At 43.5% G+C, this 26,282-nt stretch overlaps 1 protein-coding gene and 1 long non-coding RNA gene across 10 annotated transcripts in view; one reads left to right on the plus strand and one right to left on the minus strand.

The window, feature by feature from the left end:
• PRDM15 (PR/SET domain 15) overlaps positions 1-13,977 on the plus strand; it is a 35,790-nt gene extending 21,813 nt beyond the window's left edge. For 6 of the 8 annotated variants that reach the window (XM_038142839.1, XM_038142846.1, XM_038142857.1 and 3 more), the window contains 11 exons: positions 816-947; positions 1,331-1,465; positions 3,546-3,709; positions 4,150-4,229; positions 4,812-4,931; positions 5,627-5,758; positions 6,265-6,348; positions 6,525-6,700; positions 7,818-7,898; positions 8,233-8,445; positions 9,315-9,794. In XM_038142839.1, coding sequence (XP_037998767.1) covers positions 816-947; positions 1,331-1,465; positions 3,546-3,709; positions 4,150-4,229; positions 4,812-4,931; positions 5,627-5,758; positions 6,265-6,348; positions 6,525-6,700; positions 7,818-7,898; positions 8,233-8,445; positions 9,315-9,794 — 1,797 coding nt within the window. Of the gene's footprint in view, positions 1-815; positions 948-1,330; positions 1,466-3,545; positions 3,710-4,149; positions 4,230-4,811; positions 4,932-5,626; positions 5,759-6,264; positions 6,349-6,524; positions 6,701-7,817; positions 7,899-8,232; positions 8,446-9,314 lie in introns of all 8 variants that reach the window. The other 2 variants (XM_038142829.1, XM_038142818.1) reach the window with 2 other exon arrangements.
• A 1,368-nt stretch (positions 13,978-15,345) lies between these two features.
• On the minus strand, positions 15,346-25,843 carry LOC119702727. Of its 2 annotated transcripts, XR_005257431.1 has the most exons (4): positions 25,750-25,843; positions 21,255-21,412; positions 18,711-18,923; positions 15,346-15,853 (listed from the first exon to the last, which is right to left on the minus strand). It is a non-coding gene; the product is annotated as an uncharacterized LOC119702727 (long non-coding RNA). The 2 variants fall into 2 exon arrangements; XR_005257432.1 differs by lacking the exon at positions 21,255-21,412 and having other exon boundaries at positions 18,711-19,594; positions 25,750-25,811.
• Between the last annotated feature and the right edge of the window lie 439 nt (positions 25,844-26,282).

The following is a 26,282-nucleotide window of genomic DNA, read 5'->3' on the forward strand; positions in this document are numbered from 1 at the left end:
CAAACACCTGGAGCTCCATTATTGATCCGAGCCCACTGTGGCCATGGATGGTGGGAGCTGTTAGCACAAAGATGAGAGCAAAAGTGCATTTCAGGCCTGAGCTTTCCTCAGGACACCCAGCACAATGGAGAGTGGCACGTGGCCACTGTGTGTGTCAGTGGAATCTCGTGGCTTGTGTTATTTAAAATGGAGTTTTTCTGGCTGGTTGTGAACAGCTGGAGTTGACTGTGTGCATTGGGAACCCTCTTCCTTGGGGAATCAAAGTTAATTCATGGTGTAGTCATGGCATGGTTGCATTTGAATGTTCAACACTCCTGATCATAAGTCACTGTTGTCACAAGGAGTGTGGGTTTAACCTGTGATTTTAGAAATGTCTAATGATTCATGGTGCAAAAGGCACTCAAGAACTCTTCAGCTGATATGTTGACCTCTGATTTTGATGCTTTGGATAGGTTTCATATCAGTCAAGGTAGATTTTGTGGCTATATCTTTTTAGAGATAGATGGAACATTTGTGATTCAAAAGACACTGTCTAAATGTTTCAAATTCTATTCTGTGTAATTCTGCTGCAGCTTTTTTTCTTGGAAGTCCACCCGTGACAAATGGCTAGTTTCAATCAGTTCCTTGGAGCTCTGCCCCTGGATTTTGCCATGCCAGCAGTTCTGAGGCTAACAGGAGCTCCTGCATGTTCCTGGCCAGAAGGAATAAAAAAAGACAGTAAATGTGTTCTGTGCTCTCCACTGAAAAGGTTTAAAGAACTGTAGCCTTGCTGGACATGATCCAAAAATCCTTCCTTCCTTCTCTTTTCCTTTTAGGTATTTTCATGTAGGAGCAACATGAACAAACACCTTCTAACACATGGAGACAAGAAATACACCTGTGAGATCTGTGGACGTAAATTTTTCAGGGTGGATGTGTTGAGAGATCATATTCATGTCCATTTTAAGGTATTGTGTTAATAATCAATTAGAGAAGGCAGATTGTTTTGTCAACACTGAATTGTAAGGAATTCAATGAAATTAAAAGGGAATTGTATCACCCAGCGGTGCTCATAAAGATGCTTTTATTGATGTAATATTGTACCAGCTGAGTGTCTTCACATTAAAATTCCTTTTATATGCAGAAAAATAAAAATTAGTTGTTTGAATAAGTTATTCCTTATATGGACAGAGAAACTCTGGATTGAATGAAGCAGGAGGATATTTAAATAAATAATATTACAGCAGTTAATGCAAAGCAGTCTGCATGGAAGCAAAAGGTGACCAGGCCTTAATTTTTGAAGAAGTTTAATCTATTAAAACAAAATATTCTTTCCCTTTACTCTACACAGGACATAGCCCTGATGGATGATCACCAGAGGGAAGAGTTCATTGGTAAAATTGGAATCTCATCCGAGGAAAATGATGACAACTCTGATGAAAGTGCAGATTCAGAGCCTCACAAGTATAGCTGCAAAAGGTGCCAGGTAGCTTTAAATACTTTCAAATTAACTTGTTTTGGGATGTGGGAGGGGGTGGAGGTATCTATAAATCATTCAGAATTTTAAATAACATTAAAGCTCTCGAAGAGAAGGCAAGTTCTCAGGTCTGCTGTCTTCTGCAGTGATGTTACCTCTAATCTGTGAACTGAGGCAATTCCATAAGAATTGAGGTGGTGTCCAGTAAGGGGGATGATAAACACTTAAAAAAGGAAAGACAGACACATTCACTTTTTCCTGTGAGGAAGAAAACAAGCAAAACAGGAGGAAGGATCAATAAAGGAACATTCACATCTCAAACTACCTTTTAATTATGTGCAACTTTAAATGGTGGCAGCATTTCTTTTCGATAGAGTCCACAAATTGATTAATTTCTATGAGGTCAGAAGGTTCTTTAAAGGAAATCACTGAATTGACCTCTGGAAATCAGAGCTTATTTCACAGCCCACACTTTATGTGGTGAAAGTTCTTAATTTTTCTTCATTTTAAAACCTGGAGATAATAATAGTTCAGTTTTCTTATCTTGGGAGATGGTTGTCAGTGCAAACTGATTTTTAATTCTGTGTCAGTAAACATGAATTTGTGGTGTCACAGCAGTTCATCGTGTTCTTGCTTTCACTGTGCTGATTTTCTTGCCTCACACTTCATGGGTGCATAACCTATATAAAATTGTGTGCTTCCAAGTGAGGGCAGCTGGGCCATTCGAATCAGAAAGATCTTTTTGGAGATTTCGGGGTTTTTTAGTGCTTTTGCAGGTGTTTGTGAAGTAAACAGTTGTGTAAGGGGCACAGCTCTGGGAAACAGGATTTGATGGGAGATGGGGACAATAAACAGCCAGAGGGAGAACAAATACAGATAACTCTTGGAGAAATCTCTTTTCTGAGCTCTTAAAAAAATCTGGTTTCCTTGGTCTTGAAGTACATCTTCACCAAGCTGTGCAGTGCTGTTAGAAATGCCCTGACTAGTTCCAGAATTGGAGCAAAAGACCATGTCATTATGACACTTCACCCTGGCATGCTGGAGCATATATGGATGTGTGGAGCACATCTGGATGTGCACATCTGGAGCTCAGTAGTGCAGCACCTGTCTGCCATAGCTGCAGCACCTCCAGGAGCTGAGCCAGAGTCACTGCCCTGCAGTGCCTGGGAATTCCAGCCCTTCAAGAGCTGCTGCCAAAGCTGCTGGTGCAGGCAGGAGCTCACCCTGCCCCTAGAGCCCCCTAGAGCAGGCATTTTCTCCATCTGTGATGTCCTCACTCTTACAGAATCACTCTTACAGAGTAAGCTGAGCTAGAAGGGACCCTCAGGGGTCACTGAGTCCAGCTCCTGGCTCTGTGCAGCCCCTGGAATCCCACCATGTGCCTGAGAGTATTGTCCAAACACTCCTTGAGCTCTGTCTTGCTGCAGTGGCCAGAACCTGGGGAGCCTGTTCAGTCCTCCACCATCCTCTGGGGGAGGAACCTTTTCCTAATATCCAGCCCAAACCTGCCTGACACAACTTCAGGCCATTTCCCCAAGTCCTGTCAGTGTCACCACAGAGCAGAGATCAGTGCCTGCCCCTCCTCTGCCCCATGAGGAAGTCATAACTGCAGTGAGGTGTCCCCTCAGTCTCCTCCAGGCTGAACAGACCAAGTGCCCTCAGTGGCTCTCACAAAGCTTCCCCTACAGACCCTTCTCCATCTTTGTAGCCCTCCTTTGGACATTCTCCAGTAGTTTAATATCATCCCTGTACTGTGGTGACCAAAACTGCTCGCAGAACTCTAGGTGAGCTGCTGGAGGTTAAACCTGGCTGTTCCTCAGTGCACAAACAATTCAAGGTCCTCTTCTTGTGCAGAAGTGGAAACACTGTCTCCATCTAGAGAAATTGAGTGAATTTATAGTCTGGAGCAGCGTGCTTGTAATGTCCAAAGAGTTTCAGGCCTAAACCCAGCTGTCACAGGTTTTTCATGCAGTGGCACACAGGATTTTAGTGGTACAGGGGATGTTTAGGTCTGCTGGATGTTACCCGTTCATTGCCGTGCCCGAGGACTGTTTTTCCCCTTTCCATTCACTATTGGTTCATTCCCCAGCTGACCTTTGGCAGAGGGAAGGAGTACCTGAAGCACATCATGGACGTGCACAAGGAGAAGGGTTATGGCTGCAGCATCTGCAACCGGCGCTTCGCCTTGAAGGCCACGTACCACGCGCACATGGTCATCCACAGGGAGAACCTGCCCGACCCCAACGTGCAGAAGTAAGGCTCCTTCCACTGGGAAGGGCTGGCTGCTTGGAGTTCTGATGGTTCTGCCACCTGGGGTGCCCTTAGGGAATTTGGCTGTGCTGAAATAACTGAAATGAGGGGTTCAGATGTTTGTTACGAGCTTGAAATGCGCGTCGCTGGTGATTGGCTTCACACGGATTGATGAGCCAGCATCAGTTTGGGCTTTGCAAAGTGCAAATCAATGATTTTAATAAATGGTTTTGAAAAAAAAAATGAGTGTATAGCAATGCCAGGCTGCTCCAAGCTTGCAGTCAACTTGGGGGTTTCTTAAGGCTCATTTAGAAAAACTTGTGCTTCAAGGATCCTTTGGAGTAATTAGTATTAGCAAGTGGAATACACTTAGTGACAGAGATGCCTGAGAGTCACCTCTGCCTCGAGAGAAGAATCACAGTTTTTGGTCTCTTTGGTTTCAGATATATCCATCCATGTGAAATCTGTGGCAGGATCTTTAACAGTATAGGAAATCTGGAAAGACATAAGCTTATACATACAGGTAAAAATGTTGTTTCTTTATTATTATCAATACCAAAGAGAAATTTCTGTTGCCAGTGCCTGCCTTTTTTTTTTTTTTCGCTAGAGAATTTTCTCTCTACGTTACAACAAGACAAATATAACATTTATTATTTTAGAGTAAACCAGTTTTCTAAAGCAGGGAGTATTAATGAAGAGATTTGATCTGAACACACAATCCAAATTGATAGTTAATATGTGTGCAGGATTCACCTAATTCTGTATTCTGTTCTTCCCCAAATTCTTATCCATGCCACCTTCTCGCCATTGCACAGGCTGAAACCTGCTATTGCAAAATCATTTTTAACAGCTCATTACTATTTCATGCTATTCAGTCTTCTCCTACCTCAGGCTTTACCCTTTTTTTCTCACACAAAAAGCCAGCTTTTCTCTCTCTTCAAAGTCTTCTAATATAATTTGGGCTACAATATCCATGAAAGGTGTGCTTGTCAGCATAGGTGGGCTGTTACCCTCTAATTCACCACTTTAATCAATTTTTAGGAGGTGCACATTACTCATTAACATTTTTTTTTTGTTCACGTTGTCTTTTAAATTTATTTTCAAGGTGTAAAAAGTCATGCTTGTGAGCAATGTGGCAAATCATTTGCTAGAAAAGACATGTTAAAAGAACATATGCGAGTCCATGATAATATCCGAGAATACTTGTGTGCAGAGTGTGGCAAAGGTATGTCTGATGCCTTGTTTTCCATTCATTGTGATACTGAGTAGCAGGTGAATATCTGAATTAAAACAACTGCCATGCTGAGAATCGTGGCAGTGCTGTAAATCCTGCATTTTTCAGAGGTAGAAAATGTATCCATCAGGAGCATTGTTGTTCCATGAGCTGCCCTAATTTTGTACAGTTTGGTTTCATGGGCTATAACACAACACTGATTTTAGCAGCATTTGTTTCTGTCAAGTTGAGGAATGCCTGATTTGCAGCACAAAAGGGAATGCAAGTTGATTTTTTTCATTCTGAGCTGTTTACAGGCTTGAAAATAGAGTATTTTCTCTCTGTAAGAGCCTTAAGAGTCAAAGTCACTTTGACTTTTTTAATTTCTCATGTTATAACTTGAACAAATCTGAGCTGGTATTTTAGTGAAAGACAGTAGTAAGTCTGACACCTCTAAGGATGTTTTATCTTTGCTTGTCCCTGCTGTTTCTCCATCAGTGATTACTCAGATGTTTTCCAGAGCTTTTTTCTTTTCTGGAATTAAAATAATAATGATGAAGTGCGTTGCTACATAAACAATTAAAAATACGCAACTGTGGACTTGCAGCAAATATAAAATAAAGCTGTTAAGGTGAACAACATGAGCCTGAGTTCTGCCCTGAAGGTGGGAGTGATGGACTAAGTGTCCTGTGCCTTCTGCCTCACAGGAATGAAGACAAAGCATGCCCTTCGTCACCACATGAAGCTGCACAAGGGGATTAAGGAATACGAGTGCAAGGAATGTCACCGAAAATTTGCACAGAAAGTCAACATGCTGAAGCATTACAAGAGACACACAGGTGAGGCCTCCAAAGAGGGACAGGAGTTGCACTGAATCAGTTAAATTCTTTCCTTGGAGAACTCTTACCTAGAGCAGTCAGATGGTATGACAAAAACTAATAAAACATGCATCTTCTGCTCTTTGAAAAGTGAGATTTTGTCCTGTCCTCAACCAGGACTGGGTGTTCTACAAATAAATGCAGTTTAGTTGGTTTCAAGTTTTGCTTTTTTTTTTTGAGGTTCTTGGTCTAGGGTAGCTCTACAGTGTTGGGTTTGTTTTAAGTTAGTTTTCAGGTTGTGATTTCCCAAAACAAAATTTTACTTCCTACATCAGTTTCGCTGGGATTTATTTTCTGCTGGATATAGTGGAATGACTTAGCTAAAAATAGCTGGTGAAGTGGGGCTTTTGCCTTTTTTTTTTTTTGTCTGTGATTTTTATTTTTTTTATGTCACTAAAACAAAACTCAGAATTGTCCCAGATACCTTCAGGCTGCTTTCACAGGTGCCAAATGTGCTTTTCATGCAGGAATCAAAGATTTCATGTGTGAGCTCTGTGGCAAGACGTTCAGCGAGAGAAACACAATGGAGACTCACAAGTTGATTCATACAGGTAAACCCTCTAAAAAGCAGTATCCAGCAAAAATACCTTAATTTTGCTCCTTAATTTTGATTTAGACTGGAACTAACATTGCACATCCTGTTACCAAACATAAATTATTGCTCTCGTTGAGGCGTTGGCAATCTGATGCTCATCCACTGGGTTTCCTTCCTTCCCTCTGCCACCAGTAGGAAAACAGTGGACGTGTTCAGTGTGTGATAAGAAGTATGTCACTGATTACATGCTGCAGAAGCACATCCAGCTCACCCATGACAAGGTGGAAGCCCAGAGCTGTCAGCTGTGTGGCACAAAGGTTTCCACCAGGGCGTCCATGAGTCGACACATGAGGCGTAAACACCCAGAGGTGAGTGAGTTTGAGTGGTGGATTGTGGAATTTTTAATTTTATTTTTTTTTAATGTTTATGGCCTTTGGTGACTTGAAAGGAATTACTGTGTTTCCCTCTCTCTCTTTTTTTTTTTTTTTCCTGTTCTTTTGGGCCCAATTTTAAGTAGTGTCTGTGAAACATGGATTTAACTAATCAGCCATTTCACTATCTGATTCTCAGTCCCTAAAAATGAAGTTCTTCTGGTTATTTAAATATATTTTCTTTTTCTACCCTGGCTTAAATATATGTTTTTTCATGTTTTGTCTCCATCCATTAGTGAGTATAATGGATTCTTTTTCCCCATTGTGTTGTCTGTATTCAGAAGTGATCTGAAAGGAGTGGTGAATAGAGAGGTGATGGCAGCATCTGCTGATGATGCAAAATTATTCTCAGTATTAAAGATAAATGCTGACTGGAGAGAATCTGGATTACAGGGATGTTTTGTCTGACCCCAGCAGAGTTTTTTCTGTGTTCTAAATATTGTGTTTCTCCTCAGCATTTCTTGTTTAGGTTTGATTAAGGCTTGTCTGTTCCCTTTGATGCTTTTTAAAATCTTTTTAACTACCAATTTTTCATTGGCATTGCTTTGCTGTTTTATCATGATGACTGTGAAGGAAGTCAACAAAATGCTTTGTTTATTGATTTGGGGATTTAAAATGCAGCTACATATCTGAAATCCAGAGGGCAGTTTGTCTCTATTCTTTGATGAGCTGAGATATGTAGATTCATCTAAAAATAATGAAATAGGACACAGTTGATAGGTTTATAAATTGAAATGCTCACATAATACTTTTTTTTTTCTAAACATGTTGCTTTCTGTAGAATTCATCACATCCCAGAGGGTTATGTTCTGTCTAGAATATGAAAATGGACATGTTCTTTTACTGTGTTTAAATTTTGCTGGATTTCTGCAAGAGGGAAAAGGTGATATGCCAAAAGGTTATTTTAAAAAACCACAGTTAACTCCCTGTGTTAAATACTACGTGTAAAGTGTTAGATTACATCACTTTTGCTTGGTGATGGGGTTTATTGGGGAAATGCTGTGCTGTTGGACTGTGCTTTGCAGTGCTGCAGCTGACACCTCTTTGTGTTCAGATTCTCTCAGTGAGGATTGATGATTTAGAGCCGCTGCCAGGGACAACCACCATTGATGCCTCCTCAATTGGGATTGTTCAGGTGAGTTCCAGGCCTGCTGCAGGGTGAGGTGGGACAGCACTTGCTGGGTACAGAACACAGCTGGGTGTGGGCTGATGGGTGAGGAAGGTGCTTTTTTAGAGAGTCAGCCCCAGTGGAACATGTCCAAGCAGCCACAAGCTGCTGATCTGCTTGGTTGTATAACAGGCAGAATATAATTACAGGGTGAGGTCTCAATCCCTGGAGTCAGGATTTTGCTAAAGTTTGTTTCTCTGCTTGAGAACTGACAATAAACCAGCTTCAGGTGATTGTCTCTTACTTGGAACTTCACTAAGCAAAAGGACTTGATGTTTTGTTTGGAAATGTGTTGCTCCAGCCGGAACTAGCCCTGGAACAGGGTGAACTACCAGAAGGGAAGCAGCACGTAAAGACTCCTAAATGTGGCCAGAAAATAAAACAAAAGTCAGGTGAGGAGGAGGAAGCTCAAGTGCCTGAGGACCCTGCCTTCAGTGAATACACAGAAAAGGAAGGTGAATTCACAGGGAATGTTGGAGATGAGACTAATTCAGCTGTTCAGAGCATCCAACAGGTGAGCTGCAGGAGGAGGGTGATGGGTAGCATTGCTTAGAGGGATAACCCTTCTTTTGGTTAAAAAAACATCACAAAAGAGTGGTTGGAACATTTGAAGCTGATTGGATAAATTGTGGTAAAACAAAGATGGGTTTAAATACCTAAGAAGTTGGACCAATAAGCTCCTCATGTTTGTTTTATTCCCTCTGGTGTCAGCATCAGTTTGCTTGCTAGATATCACTGGCTGAAGCTGGGGTTAAAACAATGAAAGTTAATTTGTCTGTTTGTTCTGAATGTTGCATATCCCTCTCTCCCATCACCATCTTACTTCTACACGTGGAAGTTGGTACATTCCAAGTTTCCTACAATCCCATCTGTGTGTGACTTCTCTTGCTGGCACCACGTGAGCCCACCAGCACTTCCCTGCTATTTGGTGGGCACTCAGAATCTACGAAGCCGAGGTCTATTGCCGTGGGTCTTCAGGGCAGTCAGGATTTGGTGAAGGGAAGGAGAGATCCTGACTCCATTTCAGAAGGCTGGTTTATTTATTATGATATATATTACATTAAAAAAGACCACACTGTAACTACACTACAGAGAACAGAGAGTAAGATTTATCAGAAGGCGAGACAGGAATAGAAAGGAATGAATAACAAAGTTCTGTGACTCCCAGAGAGTCCGAGAGCTGCTGCCTCCTGGATTGGCCACCAAGAGAAACATCCCACACTGACCAATGGAGGAAGCACCTGCTGCATCCCACAGCAGCAGATAACAAATTGTTTACACTTGAAGCTGAGGCCCTTCAGCTTCTCAGGAGAAGAAAATCCTAGCAAAGGGATTTTCACAAAATATCACAACCACAGAGGTCACCTTTGTGTTTCTCCTCAGGTGGTGGTGACCCTCAGTGACCCGAACGTCACGGCCCCCTCCAGCTCGGTGGGACTCACCAACATCACCGTCACCCCCATCACCACGGCAGCTGGCACCCACTTCACCAACCTGCAGCCCGTGGCCGTGGGCCACCTGGGCGCCCCGGAGCGCCAGCTGCAGCTGGACAACTCCATCCTGACGGTCACCTTCGACACGGTCAGCGGCTCGGCCGTGCTGCACAACCGCCAGAGCGACATCCAGCTCCCGCCGCAGCCCGAGGCACCCAACCCCCAGTCCGTGGCCCATTTCATAAACCTGACCACCCTGGTGAACTCCATTGCTCCCCTGGGGAACCAGATGACAGAACAGCACCCCCTGAGCTGGAGGTCAGTGCCTCAGACTGATGTGCTGCAGCCGCCGGCGCCGGCCACGCCGCAGCAGCCGGGCCAGCAGCCCGTTCAGACAGAGCAGCAGCAGCAGCAGATGTACAGCTACTAATTTATACTTGGGGAAGTGCTGACGTGGACAGTACTCAGAGACACAGAAAAACACACGGACCTTTGGGAAATTTCTACTGGGATTGTTTGCTGGATACCAAACAGAGATGGGAAAATGTCTGTACGATGAAATTTAAGCTGAAATTGGCACCCTGCAACGCCCCGGTCTGAGATTCTCACGCTGTCTCCAGACCTTGCACTGTCTTAAAAAATAACAGAAAGGGGAAAAAAAAAAATCTCACCACAAATTTAGCACCCCCTTGCAGTTGTGCACTAATTTTGAGATTTGACAGGTGCATCATCACACACCTCAACCAAAGCAGGGAAATCCTAAATTTTGCGGCAGTTGTGATGTACAAAAACCCTTTGAGCCATACCACGTCCCTTCTTTCCAAGTCTGGAAATGGCATCTGAAGACCTCGTTCACAGCGGGTGGAATGTCCTCGTGGTCAGCTGGTAGAGACTGAAACGTGAAGACACAAAGGGGCAAAAGACAAGAATTGCCTTTTGTTGCTGTATGTTGGCTGGTAGCAGCAGGCAGGCAAGGAGGCTCCACACGGCTTCTGAGGGTGATGAGACTCCACACAGCTTCTGAGGTTGTTCATTAGATGAGACTCCACACGGCTTCTGAGGGTGTTCATTAGATGAGGGTTTATTGGGGGTCCCACCCCTGGGAGCAGCATGGTTTCTGAGAGGGAAGGGGGAGGGAGGGAGAGCCTAGGGAGAAAAGGGGCCAAGAGAGAGTCTGGTCTTCCTCACACAGCTTAAGAGGGAGATTCAAAGTGGGCAAGGAATAAGACTTGGGGTTACAGATCCATGGTACTGCAGGGGAGGATCACAGCTTGGAATAAACCCTACATTTTCGAGGGGTGAGACAGAGCATACCGTTTAACTAAAATGTAACACTACAGTCTTTGTTTCTCATCTTCTTTAGGTCTTGTATCTAACAACATCTGTAAAGTAGGTGGAATTTGGGGTTTTGGGGTGGGCATGAGTGTGGTGTGGAAGAAAATAGTACCGATTATTTCCATTTTAGTCATGGGAAAAACCCTGTACCCATCAGACAGTGATAGTGCTGCTTGAGCCAGAGAGCTGGTCTAATGCTGAAGCAAACTTTTATGGTCTTCTAGTCAAGTTTCAATCAAATCAATTACAAACTGGAAGAAGAATGTGATACAGTTTTATGTAATTTTTCAAACCTGCTCTTTTAATCTTGCTTTTAGCTAAAAGGCCTGAAGAGCAATCAGTCCCCTTTGATGAAGTTCAGGATGTGAATTTTTTTTTCAATTAGACTTATTTCAGCCTGTAATAAACATTTGAGAAAGCATTCTTTTTATATATATATACATATATATATATATGTGTGTGTGTATATATATATATAGCCTTTGTATTTTACTGTGTGTTCTTGGTGAGTATTTGTGTGAAAAACACTGTTACCAACACAATTCATGAATCCTTTCATCCCCATGTCACCGCCTCTCATGGAAAAAAAAAAATGGATTCTGTTCCTTTTGTTCCCAAAATTTATTTCCAGAGTTCACAGCCACACACGAGGTTGTGTGAAGCACAAGAAAAAGAAAAAGGAATGTCTGAAGCATATTCTGTGTCCTGCCACGTGGAGTCAGTGTGCCCCAGTGTATAACGGGCCAGGTTTGCATGGGGATGCAGATCCTGGGTTGGGTCAAACAAGTCTGTGCTGACAGAACTCCTTCATTTCATTCTCCATCCATGGATGTGCAGTCTGGACTTTTGCATGTCAAGAAGATGGTGTTATTCCCCACAGGGAAAACGAGCTGGTAGCAAAAAGGAATAAACTAAATATATATATATATATATATATATATATAAAATGTTGTTGCTTGAAATCCCGAAGGGCAAACCCTGCTGTGGCTGAAGAACAAGGTCTTTTGGGGCAGCAGAGTGAGCCACAGAACTGAAGGTTTGTTTTTTTTTCCCTGAGGATAAAGCAGCTGCTGTGTCTGACAGTGGGGATGGATTGGTTGTTGTAAAAATCCTGTCTGTGCTTATTGTATTTATGAAAAAGTTCTATGTTTTAGCAGAAATATGAGTAGGAATGACTTCAGCTTTGAAAGTCTCTATTAACATGGACTACTTGACCCCTAAAGGTTGCCTTACAATCTCTACAACAAATTCTCCCAAAGCATAAATGTCTGGATATTAAAATTAACCTCCAGTGCTTTTCTTGGTGCCATGGCTGTGTCCAGAGCCTTGGAATACCAGGCTTTGTGTGAAGCTGCAGGACAGGGGTAGCAAAGGGGTTTCTGGTGACAGAATTTGTGTGTCAGAGGAGCAGAACTACTTTTAATTAAATGTCAGCAGGTCTGTGAAATACCTGCATGGGAGGGACCAGTATTTGATGGGACAAGGATGCATGTCAGAAGGAAAGGTACCTTTTAGCAGTGTGGGAAAGAGAATTTTTCATTCCCTGCTCACTTCTGTCTTCCTTAGGTACTTTTCACACAACTACTGTGAGATCCTGTAACTTTTTAGCCTCCCAATATCCTGAGTACAGTTCCTGGATTATTTCACCACTGGCTTGAGCTAGTTCAGTGTCTCCTCAGCTGTCCTGCCCACAAATGCTTCTGTTTCACACCAAACCAATGGGAAAGAGAAACCCAGGTTTTATTCATGAAATATATTGTTTGTTTGCTTGAAACTTCTTTTCCCCCCCTGTGTTTGCCTAATTGGTAAAGTCACATTATCTTTTGTCAGGGGGGAAAAAAAAGGGAAGGAAAGCAAATTCTGTGAAATGGAGAGCTCCTAGGTCGAGTTGTTGTGGTAAACACAGAATTTTTACACAATCAGAGTTTTGTTGAGACAGATGTAAATGGTGATTAGGATTTTAACTGGGGAGGGAGAGGTTTTTTACCTTAGCAGAGTCCATCTTGTCCATGTTGATACTACTGACAGTGGCGTTTGTGCTGCATCGAATCAACCTGCATCATTTCAACACATAATTTCCTGTTTGATCAGAGTAGCACTCAGAATAAACCAACCTTTAGAGACCTCTCTGGCTTCACAAAATCCCCATCCTAAAACAATCCCCTGGTTTTCTGTGCTCTTATGGGGTTTGGCATCCCTCCCGTGTTAGCTGGCCTCAGTAACCTCATCCAGGCAACAGGATCTTGCCTTTCTGGCAGTGGCTGATTCCAGGTGATTTTAGAAGGAATGATCCCACAGGAAGTGTTTGCATGCTGGTTTTCACATAGAAATGTCCCTCTTCAATCTCTCAGTATCCCCAAAATCATGGAACAGCCCAGGCTGGAAGGCACCTCAAAAGATGATTGATCTAGTCCAGCCTTTTTCTGGGGAAAGGGAGCATAGGTGAGGTGATAGAATCATAAAATCATCATTAACCTGTCTAATTGCATCTTTTAAACCTCCAGTGATACAACTCTGGGAAGGTTCTTCCAGTGGATGATTGTTTTTCCTGTAAAAATGACCTTAAATAATGTTCAGGAGAGGAAAATGTAACCACTGGGAAGGCTTTGGTTAGGCCAGGCAGTAGAAAGCTCTCCGAATATGATCTTCCCAGAGAAGATCTCTTTCTTTGAGACAGGATTGTGAGTTTCTCCACAGCCCTTGCTGTGGTGCCTCATCATCTCCCAGCATGATTTTATTATTACTCCTGTTATTAACATCCCTATGAGAACACAACTGTATCTTGGGTGTGCTGCACCATGGGGGAAAAAAAAAATCCAGAACAAATGATTCTGTTTGCTTTTTGTTTCAAATGGTTTTGTTTGGAGATGTTGGAAATTGCTGCCTTTTCAGACAGAGCTTCCCTTGGACAAGCAGTGACTGCTCTCCCAGCTAAGCCTTTTCCAGGTGAATACCAAAGTTGTACTGATGCTGTTTTCAAACTGCACAAGAAATAAAACCACTCCGCAAGGGATGTGCAATCTTAAATTTCCTCTGCCAATCTGTTCCCTGCCTTTTTCAGCTGTAGGACGTGAAGGATTTCTTGGTTTGCATAACAGCTCTTCAGTCACAAACTGGAATTAACTTTGAGCCAAAGGAGTGATGTTGTGTGGTGTTCTGTGTATTGTCATTGTTTATTGCTAAGGCTATTATTTAATTGAATGCTGTCTGTGGCACACTGGGCTCTGAAGTAAAGGAGCATCAAGGTACAGAACCCTTTCTCTGCCAGTGTTATTCTTTACTGTTCCTTCATTAAGATATCAAACTTTTTTTTTTCCCCTTCAAATCTCTTAGATTTGCCCCAAAAGCAATAAGATTAACTCTCATCCTTTGGAACATCCCAAATTAGAGGAACGTGGGGTAGCATTCTAAAATATTTATTCTGTAGCTTATTATTGGTAATAACAGAAAGCAAAAGAGATTGAATCTTTCATGGTTTCTGTGCTGAGTTCTCTCAGGAGAATTGGCTGTATCAAGTGTAACTATGCTTTCTAAAATTATTTAACTGTGGCACTATGAAAAGTGAGTGTTTTTGCAGAAACCCACCAGCCAGTCTAGCCAGCCACATTTCTGCACTGTTTTATTGTTCCAGAGATTGCCTGAAGTTAACATTCAGGTAACAGCTGGATTTATTTCAACAACTGAATTCCCTGCCAGGTTGTCAGTGATTTGTTCTGCATACACAAAGATGTCTCAATTTCTCATCTGGAAAACCAGGAACGGAATAAATACCACCCATCCAAGTGTCATATCCAATCCATAGGTACCCCATGCAAATATTCACAAATGCCTTTGTGAATTCTTAGCCAGTGATGAGGTTTCCTTGGTGCTGTTTACAGTGATAATCATGTCGCTCCTGATTCCTTTTGGCCTGATATTTATTACTGATTTTGGGTGTACCTGTTGGAAACCGTTTAACCCTTGTATTCTTGGCCCTCTCGTGGTCAGCCTCATCTGTAAAAGGAGATGAACACTGGAGGAGGATCTGCTCATCCTCACCAGGATGCACAGCAAAGCTCTGCTTGAAAAGCACTTTTGGAGGCAGACATGCAGCCAAATGACTTGAATCTCTGAAATTACCAAGGTTTCTTTCCAAATAGGGGCTTTTGCCATGCAGCAAACCCAAAGTCTCATGGTGGCAGCAGGATAAGGAGAGAAAAACCATTTATATTCATTTCTATCATGTTTCTCATCAACTTGACTTGATTGTCTTGAGAATTGATTTTGCACTGTTCATGGCAGGAAGCTGTTAAAAAATCAGTGCAGCCACAGTTGGAAAGGACGTTTCTTGCCCTAAGATGCTTTGAGAAATCTTTTTTGGATTTATTTTCCCTCCTGGGTACTGCAGGGCTGTTCTGCATCTGTACTGGTGCCATGTCACTTCAGACAGGATTCTGCAGCAGAATCTTAAATCTCAGAATGGCTCTGTTTGCAAAGGGCCTTAAAAACCACCCAGCTCCACCCCTGTCATGGCAGGGACACCTTCTACTGTCCCAGGCTGCTCCAGCCCCAGTGTCCAGCCTGGCCTTGGGCACTGCCAGGGATCCAGGGGCAGCCCCAGCTGCTCTGGGCACCCTGTGCCCCTCACAGAAAATAAATTTCTTTTTAATACCAAACCTAACCCTACTTTCTTTCAGTTTAGAGCCATCCCCCCTTGTCCTGTCACCACATACCCTTATAAAAACTCTCTTCCCAGCTCTCCTGTGCAGCTGGTGATGGCTGAAACATTGGATCCCTCATCCAACGAGTCCGAGCTCACTGCTGCTAAATTCCCAATATCTGAGCAGAAAGTGTCCTGGAGATTTCAGTGTCACCCCCAGAGTGAGAATTCCATCAACATTTGGGGTGTAATGCCCTTGCATTCCTGCTTTATCCAGGAGCTGTGTTGGCCAGGTAGTGCCTGGTTAGCTGCTGACACTTTTGCAAAGCTGATTGTTGGGTGCAACGTCTGCAGAGCAGCTGATATGAAAAGCAAGAAAAACTGTTGGGTTTGGAAGTTTATTTCATTTGAAGCCAAGTTTTTCAGTCCTGATATCTTTGCTGTCGCTTGAGGGTGACAGCACTCGAGTGCTGTGTCTTTCCTGTGTTTTTCTGTTTTACTTGCAGGTTTCCATTCTAGAAGGTTTTTAAGGTATCCAAGAAAAAAAAAAAAAAGAAAAAAAAAAGATGAGAAAAACCAAAAAGAGTAGAATGAGGAGTTAAAATTAGGAGAAAGAAGTGATGCTCATTTTCTGCAGATTCCCACCCTTCTGCTGCCCCCCTGAGCCTTGGGAGTGCTGTGCTGGGTGCTGGAGGCTGAAGGAAGGAGGCAGCACAAGCTGTGGCTCGTTTGCCCGAGCTGTGGCGTGGGGATTGAGGTGCAGGGTGTTGGTAAGGAGGGCAGCCAGCAGCCAGCTCTGCCTGCCTTCCCCTCAAGCCACGTGCTCATGCCAGTGCCTCCCCCAGCACAGGGCAACCTGGCAGTCTCCAGGATTTGTGTCTTTTCATGTTCAGTGAATGCAAAATCAGAGTCCTTTTAGGCTTGGAAAGACCTCTGAGATCACTGAGTCCAAACTGTGACCAATCCCCACCTTGTCCTCAGCCCAGAGCTCTGAGTGCCACCTCCAGGCCTTCCTTGGACACCTCCAAACCTCCCTGGGCAGCTCTTCCGATTCCTGACCACCCTTTCTGGGAAGGAATTCTTCCTGATGTCCAACCTGAGCCTCCCCTGGCACAGCCTGAGGCCTCATATCCTGTTCCTGGTTCTCATGGAATGGTTTGGGCTGAAAGGGACCTTCAAAATCATCCAGTCCCACCCCGCTGCTATGAGCAGGGACACCTTCCACCACCCCAGGTTGCTCAAAGCTTCGTCCAACCTGGCCTTGGACACTTCCAGGAATCCAGAGGCAGCCACAGCTGCTCTGTGCCAGGGCTTCCCCACCCTCACAAAGAAGAATTCCTTCCGAATATCTCAACTAACCCTACTCTCTTTCAGTTTGTACCCATTCCCCCTTCTCCTGTCACTCCAGCTCCTGATGAATTGTCCCTCTCTGGTTTCCCTGCAGCCCCTCCAGGCACTGGAAGCTGCTCTGAGGTCTCCACACAACCTTCTCCTCCCCAGAACAGAACCAACGTTCCCAGCACCAAGGAAGGGATTCAAAACCAGGGGGAAACAGGGCACTGAGGGGCAACGAGGCACATTGGAAATAGAGCTAAAAGAATAGGTGAGAGGAGACAAGCTGAGCCTGCTGTGCTGAACTGATGGCAGGCTGTGGCTGGCTGCAGGACTGTTCAATAATTAATGATTATTGCACAGAATCTGTGCTCTGCTACCAGGGCTGTTCACTAATTAGTGATTATTGCACAGAATCTGTGCCCTGGTACCTGGGCCATTCACTAATTAGTGATTATTGCACAGAATCTGTGCCCTGGTACCTGGGCCATTCACTAATTAGTGATATTCTGTGCTCTGTTTCTTGGGCTGTTCACTAATTAGTGATTATTGCACAGAATCTGTGCTCTACTACCATGGCTGTTCACTAATTAGTGATTATTGCACAGAATCTGTGCTCTGGTACCAGGGCTGTTCACTAATTAGTGATTATTGCACAGAATCTGTGCTCTGCTACCTGGGCCATTCACTAATTAGTGATATTCTGTGCTCTGGTACCAGGGCTGCTCACTAATTAGTGATTATTGCACAGAACCTGGGCTCTGTTACCCGGGCTGTTCACTAATTAGTGATTATTGCACAGAATCTGTGCTCTGGTACCCGGGCTGTTCACTAATTAGTGATTATTGCACAGAATCTGTGCCCTGGTACCTGGGCCATTCACTAATTAGTGATATTCTGTGCTCTGGTACCAGGGCTGTTCACTAATTAGTGATTATTGCACAGAATCTGTGCTCTGGCACCTGGGCTGTTCACTAATTAGTGATTATTGCACAGGATCTGTGCTGTTACCTGGGCCATTCACTAATTAGTGATTATTGCACAGAATCTGTGCTCTGGTACCCGGGCTGTTCACTAATTAGTGATTATTGCACAGAATTTGTGTTCTGCTACCAGGGCTGTTCACTAATTAGTGATTATTGCACAGAATCTGTGCCCTGGTACCTGGGCCATTCACTAATTAGTGATATTCTGTGCCCTGCTACCAGGGCTGTTCACTAATTAGTGATTATTGCACAGAATCTGTGCTCTACTACCATGGCTGTTCACTAATTAGTGATTATTGCACAGAATCTGTGCTCTGGTACCAGGGCTGTTCACTAATTAGTGATTATTGCACAGAATCTGTGCTCTGGTACCCGGGCTGTTCACTAATTAGTGATTATTGCACAGAATCTGTGCTCTGCTACCTGGGCCATTCACTAATTAGTGATATTCTGTGCTCTGGTACCAGGGCTGCTCACTAATTAGTGATTATTGCACAGAACCTGGGCTCTGTTTCCTGGACAGGGAGAAGTGTTGATGCTCAGAGTGCAGATTTGCCATCAGTCAAACCCAGATTTTTGGATTCACACTCTCAGTGTGTTGTTTCGTGCAGCCACGTGCAGAAAGCAAGCAGGGAGATGCCCAGGGATGAGAGAACGAAGAAGGGCCGTGTTTCGTGGCTTTTGGGAGTTGTGGAGTTGTGTGAGCAGAGTTTTCTTGAGGGTGATTGTCCTTTCTCATGCCCAGAATGAACCTCTGTGCTGCCTGCATGCAAGTCAGGCACAGGAGAGCTGTCTAGGGGGTGACACTGGAGGGAAGGGGAGGCTTTACAATCAAAAAAAAAACCTCTAAAAAACCAAATCAGCTCTTTAGAGAAAGGGCTGGGAAGTACTAACCCTGGATCCTTGCTCTGCCAAGGGAGATACAAAAAGCTCTCAGTCTGTTACACTGGCTGGTAGATTAAAAAAATTAAATAAACTGCATGCTCACACTCCTTTTCCCTTCTCTCCACACCAACGCCCTGACCCTCATCAGAGCTTTAAAAGGAATAAATACCTTTGTGTGACCAACACAGAGATGGCACTTGTGCCCTTGTTGGGGGGCAAAATTCAGGATTGCTGAGCTGCAAAGACGGGTGCATAGGCTGGGGGTGTTTGGGCAGGAGTGGGCTCTTTCTGGGGCTGGATGTGTCTTTAGAAGTGAAGAATAGCTGCTTTGTTGCCCTCCTGTGAAGTCCATGCTGACGCAAACAGATTTTTGCTGAAGAGACTGGAATCAGTGACAAAGCACCATTTAAAAAATAAATAATAATAAAAAATATCTTAAATTGCATAACCAAAGAGAAAAAATGGAAACTCTGTCCTGAAGGCAAATGCACCTATTTCTCACTCACTCTCCTCCCTTTTTCACTCCTTTTTTTCCCATGAAATACATGCAAATCCCAACATGCACTGAGTTTCCCTCCAGGCACGATATACTTGTGTGGTTATTTAAGTAAGAAGTGGGTTGAATGGAGATAGGAGGTGTTCCCAGCAGAGAGAGTGCTCTGTTTACTGCTGCTGTCCTAAAGCCATGCACTCACCCCTGAGAGCATTTGTAGGTAGTAAAGGGGATAGCTGTAATTCTAATTATACAAAACACACATTTCCTTCTTAATTTGCTTTGTCTTCTCACAGTCCAGCCTCTGTTTCTGAGCCTGCCTGCTTGGGAAGGTGTCTAGAAATTAGGCTGTGAGTGCTCTATCCAAATGAAGAGTGGTTTAAGGAGTAATTCAAGTAGAGCAAGGACTTGCTGCTATCAATTAATTCTTGAGAGAAATCACAATTTCTGGTTGCACAGGACACTCGCCAGTCTGGAAGCAGCAAATCGATGTGTGTGGTCTGTGCTTGGCTGCAGATCCTCCCAGGATCCTTCCAGCTCTCCGTGGCCTTCAAAGGTGCCTGTGTTTGGGGTGAAGGATGGTAAAAAAAGTGGGGGTGAGCCTGAGCTGACAGAAGTACAAACAGAGGGATGAGAGGGTGGCCGGGGTGCAGAGGGAAGGGGGGAGAGTTGTGGGTGCTCAGGTGGGATGGGAGACAAGGAAAGGGCACTGTGGGAGGTTCCAATAAAATATGAAAACCAGGAAGGGGATGTGGATGTGCAGGTGGGATGGGAGACAAGGAAAGGGGATATGGACATTCAGGTGGAATGTGGAGACAAGGAAAGGGCAGTGCCAGAGGTTCAAATAAAATATAAAAACCAGGAAGGGGATGTGAGAGGTTCAGGTGGGATGTGGAGACAAAGAAAGGGCAATGTCAGAGGTTCCAATAAAATATAAGAAAGGGAAATGGGATGTGAGAGGTTCAGGTGGGATGGGAGACAAGGAAAGGGGATGTGGACATTCAGGTGGGATGTGGAGACAAGGAAAGGGCAATATGGAAGGTTCAAATAGAATATAAAAAATGGGAAGGGGATGTGAGAGGTTCAGGTGGGATGTGGAGACAAGGAAAGGGCAGTGTGGGAGGTTCAAATAAAGTATAAAAACCAGGAAGGGGATGTGAGAGGCTCAGGTGGGATGTGGGTGTTCAGGTGGGATGAACAGACAAGGGGAGGCTGTGCCATTATGGACAGGAGGATTTCAAAGTCTCTCCCACAGCTTTCCCTCTGGTGGTTTTGCCTCTGGTCCTTGGGATATTGTGGATACTGGCGTTGGTCAATTAGAATAATTATAACTTGTGATATTTTGTTCCAGTGGTATTAAATCCTGGCTGGAATAACTTTAATAAAGTTCCTTGACCACGGATTATTTAATGTCCACCATAAACACTACTCTTCCTGCCTTTCCCTCTGTCTTTAGGGATGCCAGGAGTTCCTGTTTCAGGGGAAAAGGTTGGCTGTAGGAGTTTGGATTGAACTGTTACAACGTGAGGAGAGTCCCACTTGGAATACCAGACCATCATTTCTCTGGGAAGCTTCCCAGTACTTCCCCTTCTGGTAGGGGAACATTTCCAGAGGGGTAATTTTAGTAGCTGGAAGCACAAAGACTACAAAGCCAGTCATGTGCCTGGTGCCTGTCTGACACCACGGAGCTGGCACAGAGACTCCTGCACGTTTTCCCACTTTCCCACTGGCTTTTTTCAGCCTGGAATTACGGCAGCACCCACGTGTTTTAATCAGTGGGATCAGCACGGGCATCAGGGAAGAACAGTCAGGCTTTGACACTGATGCTTGAGGCTACTGGGCAGAGTTTGTCTTCCAGATCTGTATGAGAAAGTGCAGCAGCTCCTCCCAGCTGCTGTTGCCATCCTCCTCCCAAAATCTGCCCGAGATCCCTCAGCTGATCTGCTCACGGGCTCCTGGAACCCTAAAATCTCATCCAGAGCGCTGGCAGAAAGCCGGGCAGGGAGTGGCTCTCAGAGCAGCTGATCTGGCAGATCTTTGCTAACGCAGGGAAGAGGAGGGAGGTGGAAAACCACGGAGAATGGGCCAGAAGAGGTTTTTTTTTCTTCTTTTTTTTTTTTTTAATGAAGTTTGCTGTTGTTGTATCTGTTCAGAGTAACAAAATACCAGTGGGACTATTTCTCACTGGTTTACATTCCTGTGGCTTCCTTTATTACTGACCTGCATCCAGTTGAGCAGAAAACTGAATTCTCTCCATATCGTTCCCCCCAAGAACCAACTCTTTCAGCTGCAAATTCCCCTTTTTTTTTCCTTTTTTTTTTCCCTTTCCATCCATTTTCTCATCAATTTAGCCGCTGTGCCAATTCCAGAGCTGCATCCTGAGAAGAACAGGAAAATGGAAGCAGCCCAGTTCAGTGGGATCCCACGCTGGTGTCAGTGGCTGGAATTGCACTCCTGCTGATGGTGGCTTTGGCTTTCCGTGTGGAAAGAGGTTTTACAGCCCTGGCATGGAGTTCAGTTATAAGAAAGGTGAGGCAGATATGGTTGTGCACCCTCAGCAGATATGGGGTGGTGATCACAGGACTCTTACAGTGTTGAAAATGGAACAGCTCGTGGCTTCTGGCAAAGTGTAAATGTTTGGAAAATATGGCCACAGATACTTAAAAAAGGTATCCAGTAATTAAAAAAAACCAAAAAAAACCTAAAAAAAAAAAATCACGAACCAACCAAAAAAAAAGTTCATGTCATTGAGGAGACTGTAATCTTGACTGCTATTCCTACAAGAGAAACTGACAGAAATGTAATATGGCTAAAACTTTTGGGCAATGGCCCCAGGAAGCAAATTTGAGAGCACTGGATTGCTGGTGCCACGTGTGAATGGGAAGAATGCTGCTTTGTAGGGAGATGCAGGGAGGAATTTTGCAATCACACTGGGGAAGGAGCACCCGCAGCTGGGAGCAGCAGATCGTTCCTGCCTCACCTTCCACACGGATTCTGTGGGGGAATATTCCAAGTCTAGGAGATAATTCGGATTTCAGTTCACCTGCACCTGAGCTTTGCTAAGCCCCACCTGCCTGAAGCACTTCAACAAGGCCTTACACCTGGTTTTTGCCCTTCATTCCTGGTTTTCCTGGATTTTTCTTTGTATTGACAGCTATTACTAATATGGAAAGACAGTGAGTGAAGAGGTGATGTCATGAGAACTTCTGCTGAGGTTTTTTTTTTTCTAAGATCAGGGCCTCAGCAGGTGCAGATTTTAACAAATTGTTTTTAATGGCAGGGTTTTCTTCCCTTTCAGGGATAAGAATTTTAAGTTTAAATCAGGATTTGTAGGAATCTTTACAGAAAAAGGGAGACTTTTATTGTTTCTAGGGTGTTTTCCTCAATACGCTGGTGTTATCATGATGGTTATTGTATTTCACAGTTTTTAAATAGTATTAAATCTACTCAAAAAGAAAACAAGAAAAAATCCACTTCTGCAGAAAATTAGAGGCAGAGTCTGTGGATACAATAGCAATAATACACCAGACTTTTTAATATAGCTGGTTTGGCTCTCGTGCATCCTGCTCTTTATTCTGAACACTGTAATCAAGTGTAATTACAGGTGTAGACATTTTAATTAAAGGCAAAATGAGTTTTAATTAAAGGTGAAAAAAGTAGAATTGGACCAACATTAACAATGTCTCTGCGACCTAAACTGAAGAGTGTCACGGTGTACACCCAAGAAAACACTGATTTTGACAAAACTTTCCTGCTGAGCCTCTGAAGTGCCTTTGTGCAGGAGGTTGTGCTTTCAGGTGCAAAGCACTCAGGTGCTGCTGCGTTTGTGGGACAGTGGGAAATCTGTTTGTCCCTGAGATTAACAAGTTTTATTCGGTGCATTATCAGTAGATAGCCATGAACAGCTTCTCTGCTGAGGCTGCCCACGGGGAATGAGCTTCCTTCTCCAGCTGGCACAACTGTGATGGGAAATACTTGATATGGGCGTTTTCCTTTCCTAACTTCAGCATTCTTTGGATTTGGCTCCCAAAGGGGAGTTTTTGCTCAGTTTTACCCCTGAACAAGGTGTCCCGCTGTCCTTGTAACACGAGATCCCCACGGCAGCAAAGACAAAAGTGCAAACCACTGGAACAGATCACCCAGGGAGGGCGTGGAGCTCCCTCGTGGGGATATTCCACATCTGGCTGGAACAAAATCCCGTGCTCTGGGAGGCGGCACCAGATGAGCCACTGAGGTCCCTCCCAACCTGACCCACACCGTGGTATTTGCATAACGTTTGTGACCTTGAATTCAAGTTTTCTTCCTCTTTCTCGGGACTAAAATGATCTTTTTTGACAAAGATGCAACTTTTCCTGTGTTGTAAGAGCGTATCTATCTAATATTTAACACACCCAGTTCATTGATAAATTTGTAGTTTGTAGCCAGATCTGGAGTGTTTCTTGTTGGTCTGATAAAAAGGCAACAAAATGTGATGTTTGCTAGGTTCCTTGGAAATGTTTGGGAATTTTTCTTTGCTCAAAGGGAAATCGGACATTTACACCAATCTCTTCATGTAGGTTTGATGTTCAAACATTGCCAAGATTAGTTTCATCTAAAAATGGTTTGTACCTTGACCACTTTTTATTGTCCTGTGTTAAATAAAATCATTCCTCCATTCTGTGCTGTTTCTGTGCCAAGTAAACCAAGACAAGAGCAGCTGCTATATTTTTATTAACAATGTTAACATAAATTCTGATGCCTGTATAGTTTTTTTTCTGCATCTTGAGGGTGTTCACTCCTACTCAGAAGTGGTTTCCTACTGATATGACATTATGAGGAAACACATTCTGTCCCTTTCCATCTCCCTCGGTGTGACTCTCAAGCCAGACAGTTCTTAGAGAAAAAAATAGTGCAGGAAATTTCTTTTATCTGGTCCACAATAATTTTTTTCATGAGTTTTGCTCTTTCATTTAAGCCATGTAACTGAAAAAATAATGGTAAAGAAGAAACAACTGAATTGAGTTACTGAAAAACTGGGAAACCAAACAGTTTTGCAAAGCTCACGTGGACAAAAATCTGGTGTTGGTTTTGAAATGGTGACCTACTAATCAATACAAAAAATTCATTTTTCAGAAGCCTCTGATCATTTTTTCCTTATGTCTCCCTATGTCTTTCAAAGGTTCATAGTTTATCATCCTTCAATCCCTTTCTCTATTATCCCTGATTTTTCCTACAAAGTTTGTGATCATATTAATGACATAAACCATCTTTTTGAGGTTAAGAACAAGCACCAGTGATGATGAAAATATTTCCATGCAAGGCAGCGTCAGACCAAAGAAAGGGTGGTGCTTTACAAAGATATTTCATTTCTCATGTGTGTCGTACTGGAATCAAAACCAGTGTGATACTGGAGTATTTGTTATCAGTATTTATTGGAATAAATACACTGCAGTGATGGAACAAAGTCACCTCTGTTTTCTGATGGTGCCTTCAGTCCTCACTTTGCTTTACTAAACTTTGCCTCGCTGGGTCTACAATAATTTCCAGTTTCCTCTTAACATTTCAGGTTGGATGTTTAAAAACCTCCTTTTGACCCTAAATTTAGACTATCTGTAGTCCCATAACGCTCTGATGCCTCTCTTTTCATTAATTTTTCCTTAAATGACATAAGGAATGGCATACAAATTCTGTTTATGGAGAGAGGTAGTTCTGTTGTTAAATCAGTCTGGGAGAACCTCTAAATAAAAATTTTAATTTACAAGTGGATTACACCTGCAGCGCCCCACTGTCATATTTTTAAAGCTATAAGCCTAAGCACATAATATAGATAATTTATGATAGCTTTTGGATTGTCTGCATAGTTTGATTTCAAAGTATTGTTACGAACAAACCTTGTTGCTGTCGTGTCTGATATCTTAAGGAATCCTATTTCCTCCAGGAGTTATTTTTGATACTGATTGCCTTTAATGCACACCAATCAGTCTTTACTCACACACTGCCATGACTGGTCTACTTATTTCAAAAATTGAGAAGGTTCAGAAAAAGTTCAAAGCCCTCAGAATTTTGCTTTGCTGCCTCTGTCACAAAGCTCAGTCTTTGCTTGAAAAGCAGGGTTAAACCCCAGCTAACTGATTTCATATTCCATTTTTTTGCATTTGCTCGTGGGCAGCTCGGGCTGGCGGAACCCTTGAGCCCACAGCATTCTGCAAAATCTTTCTCCTACGTGTTTTTTTTTTCCGAGTTCCAGCTACGTAGTGGATTTCGTTAATTAGGAGAATGTTTCCCAACTCAGTGGGCAGGCTCTCCACCAGCCCCGGGAGGTGGGGTAGGGCACACTGTGAGAGAGGAGAACTTTGAGGGCAGGGAAAATTGCTTACCTTTCCCAGCTGCCTGCAAATACCCTCCCACAGTCACGGATATCATTCTCCTGGAAAAATCACCCATGCAGCTTCCCCTGACACTTGTGGCTCCTCTCACTGTGTCAAGCAAATCAAAAGTTTACCACAGGTAAATAAATCCCCTGACTCAAAAACTTCTCTCCTGTTCACACAGGAATAGAATATTTAAGGGAAGAATATCTAAGAGTAGAATAGAATGTTTCAGTAAAGAATATTTAAGAAAGTTCCATTGAAACACTCCAAGTTCTGGTGCCAGCGAATTAAATTAAGCCCCACATGGTTGCTCTGATTAAGAGGTGGTTTTCCATCTGTCTAGCTCAATATTTTAGTTGACTCACCTTTCTGTGCCTCTATGTTTCCATATACACAGGACCTTGGATTTCTCAGATCCTGTTTCAAGCCCTTCCGAGGAAATAAGGGCTTGTCTGCCCCAGGGAGCTGTTGTGAAATCCTCTGGAGTGTGAATTTAAAAGGCAGCACTTTGCCTGCATTAACTCCTTGTGGGAATGCTCTGTTCTGCACACAGAATGCCCAGCAGCTTCCTTTAATCCCCTCTGCTAAGATTAGAATGACTAAAACCAGGTAATCCTGCATAAAATAGGGTGTTTAAATTTATGTATTTTTTTCCTCTAAACAACCTGGGTGATATTTACATTTTAATCATCTGTTATCATGCTCAGGAGTTCCAGCCATTTCCCATTTCCCATCCCTGGTGTTTGGTTTGGTTGAAAGCAGTTCCTTGCCCCAAATTCAGCGTGCAGCCTTACAAACTTGTGCCAGCACAGCAGAGAGGCTGAGGGTCAAATTGTTGGCAACTGAGGGGTGCAATTTGAATTTGGGCTGCTGGCAGTGTGCTGCTGAATGGCACCCT

The sequence above is a fragment of the Motacilla alba genome, chromosome 1, assembly GCF_015832195.1.
Source record: "Motacilla alba alba isolate MOTALB_02 chromosome 1, Motacilla_alba_V1.0_pri, whole genome shotgun sequence".
Classification (NCBI taxonomy): domain Eukaryota; kingdom Metazoa; phylum Chordata; class Aves; order Passeriformes; family Motacillidae; genus Motacilla; species Motacilla alba.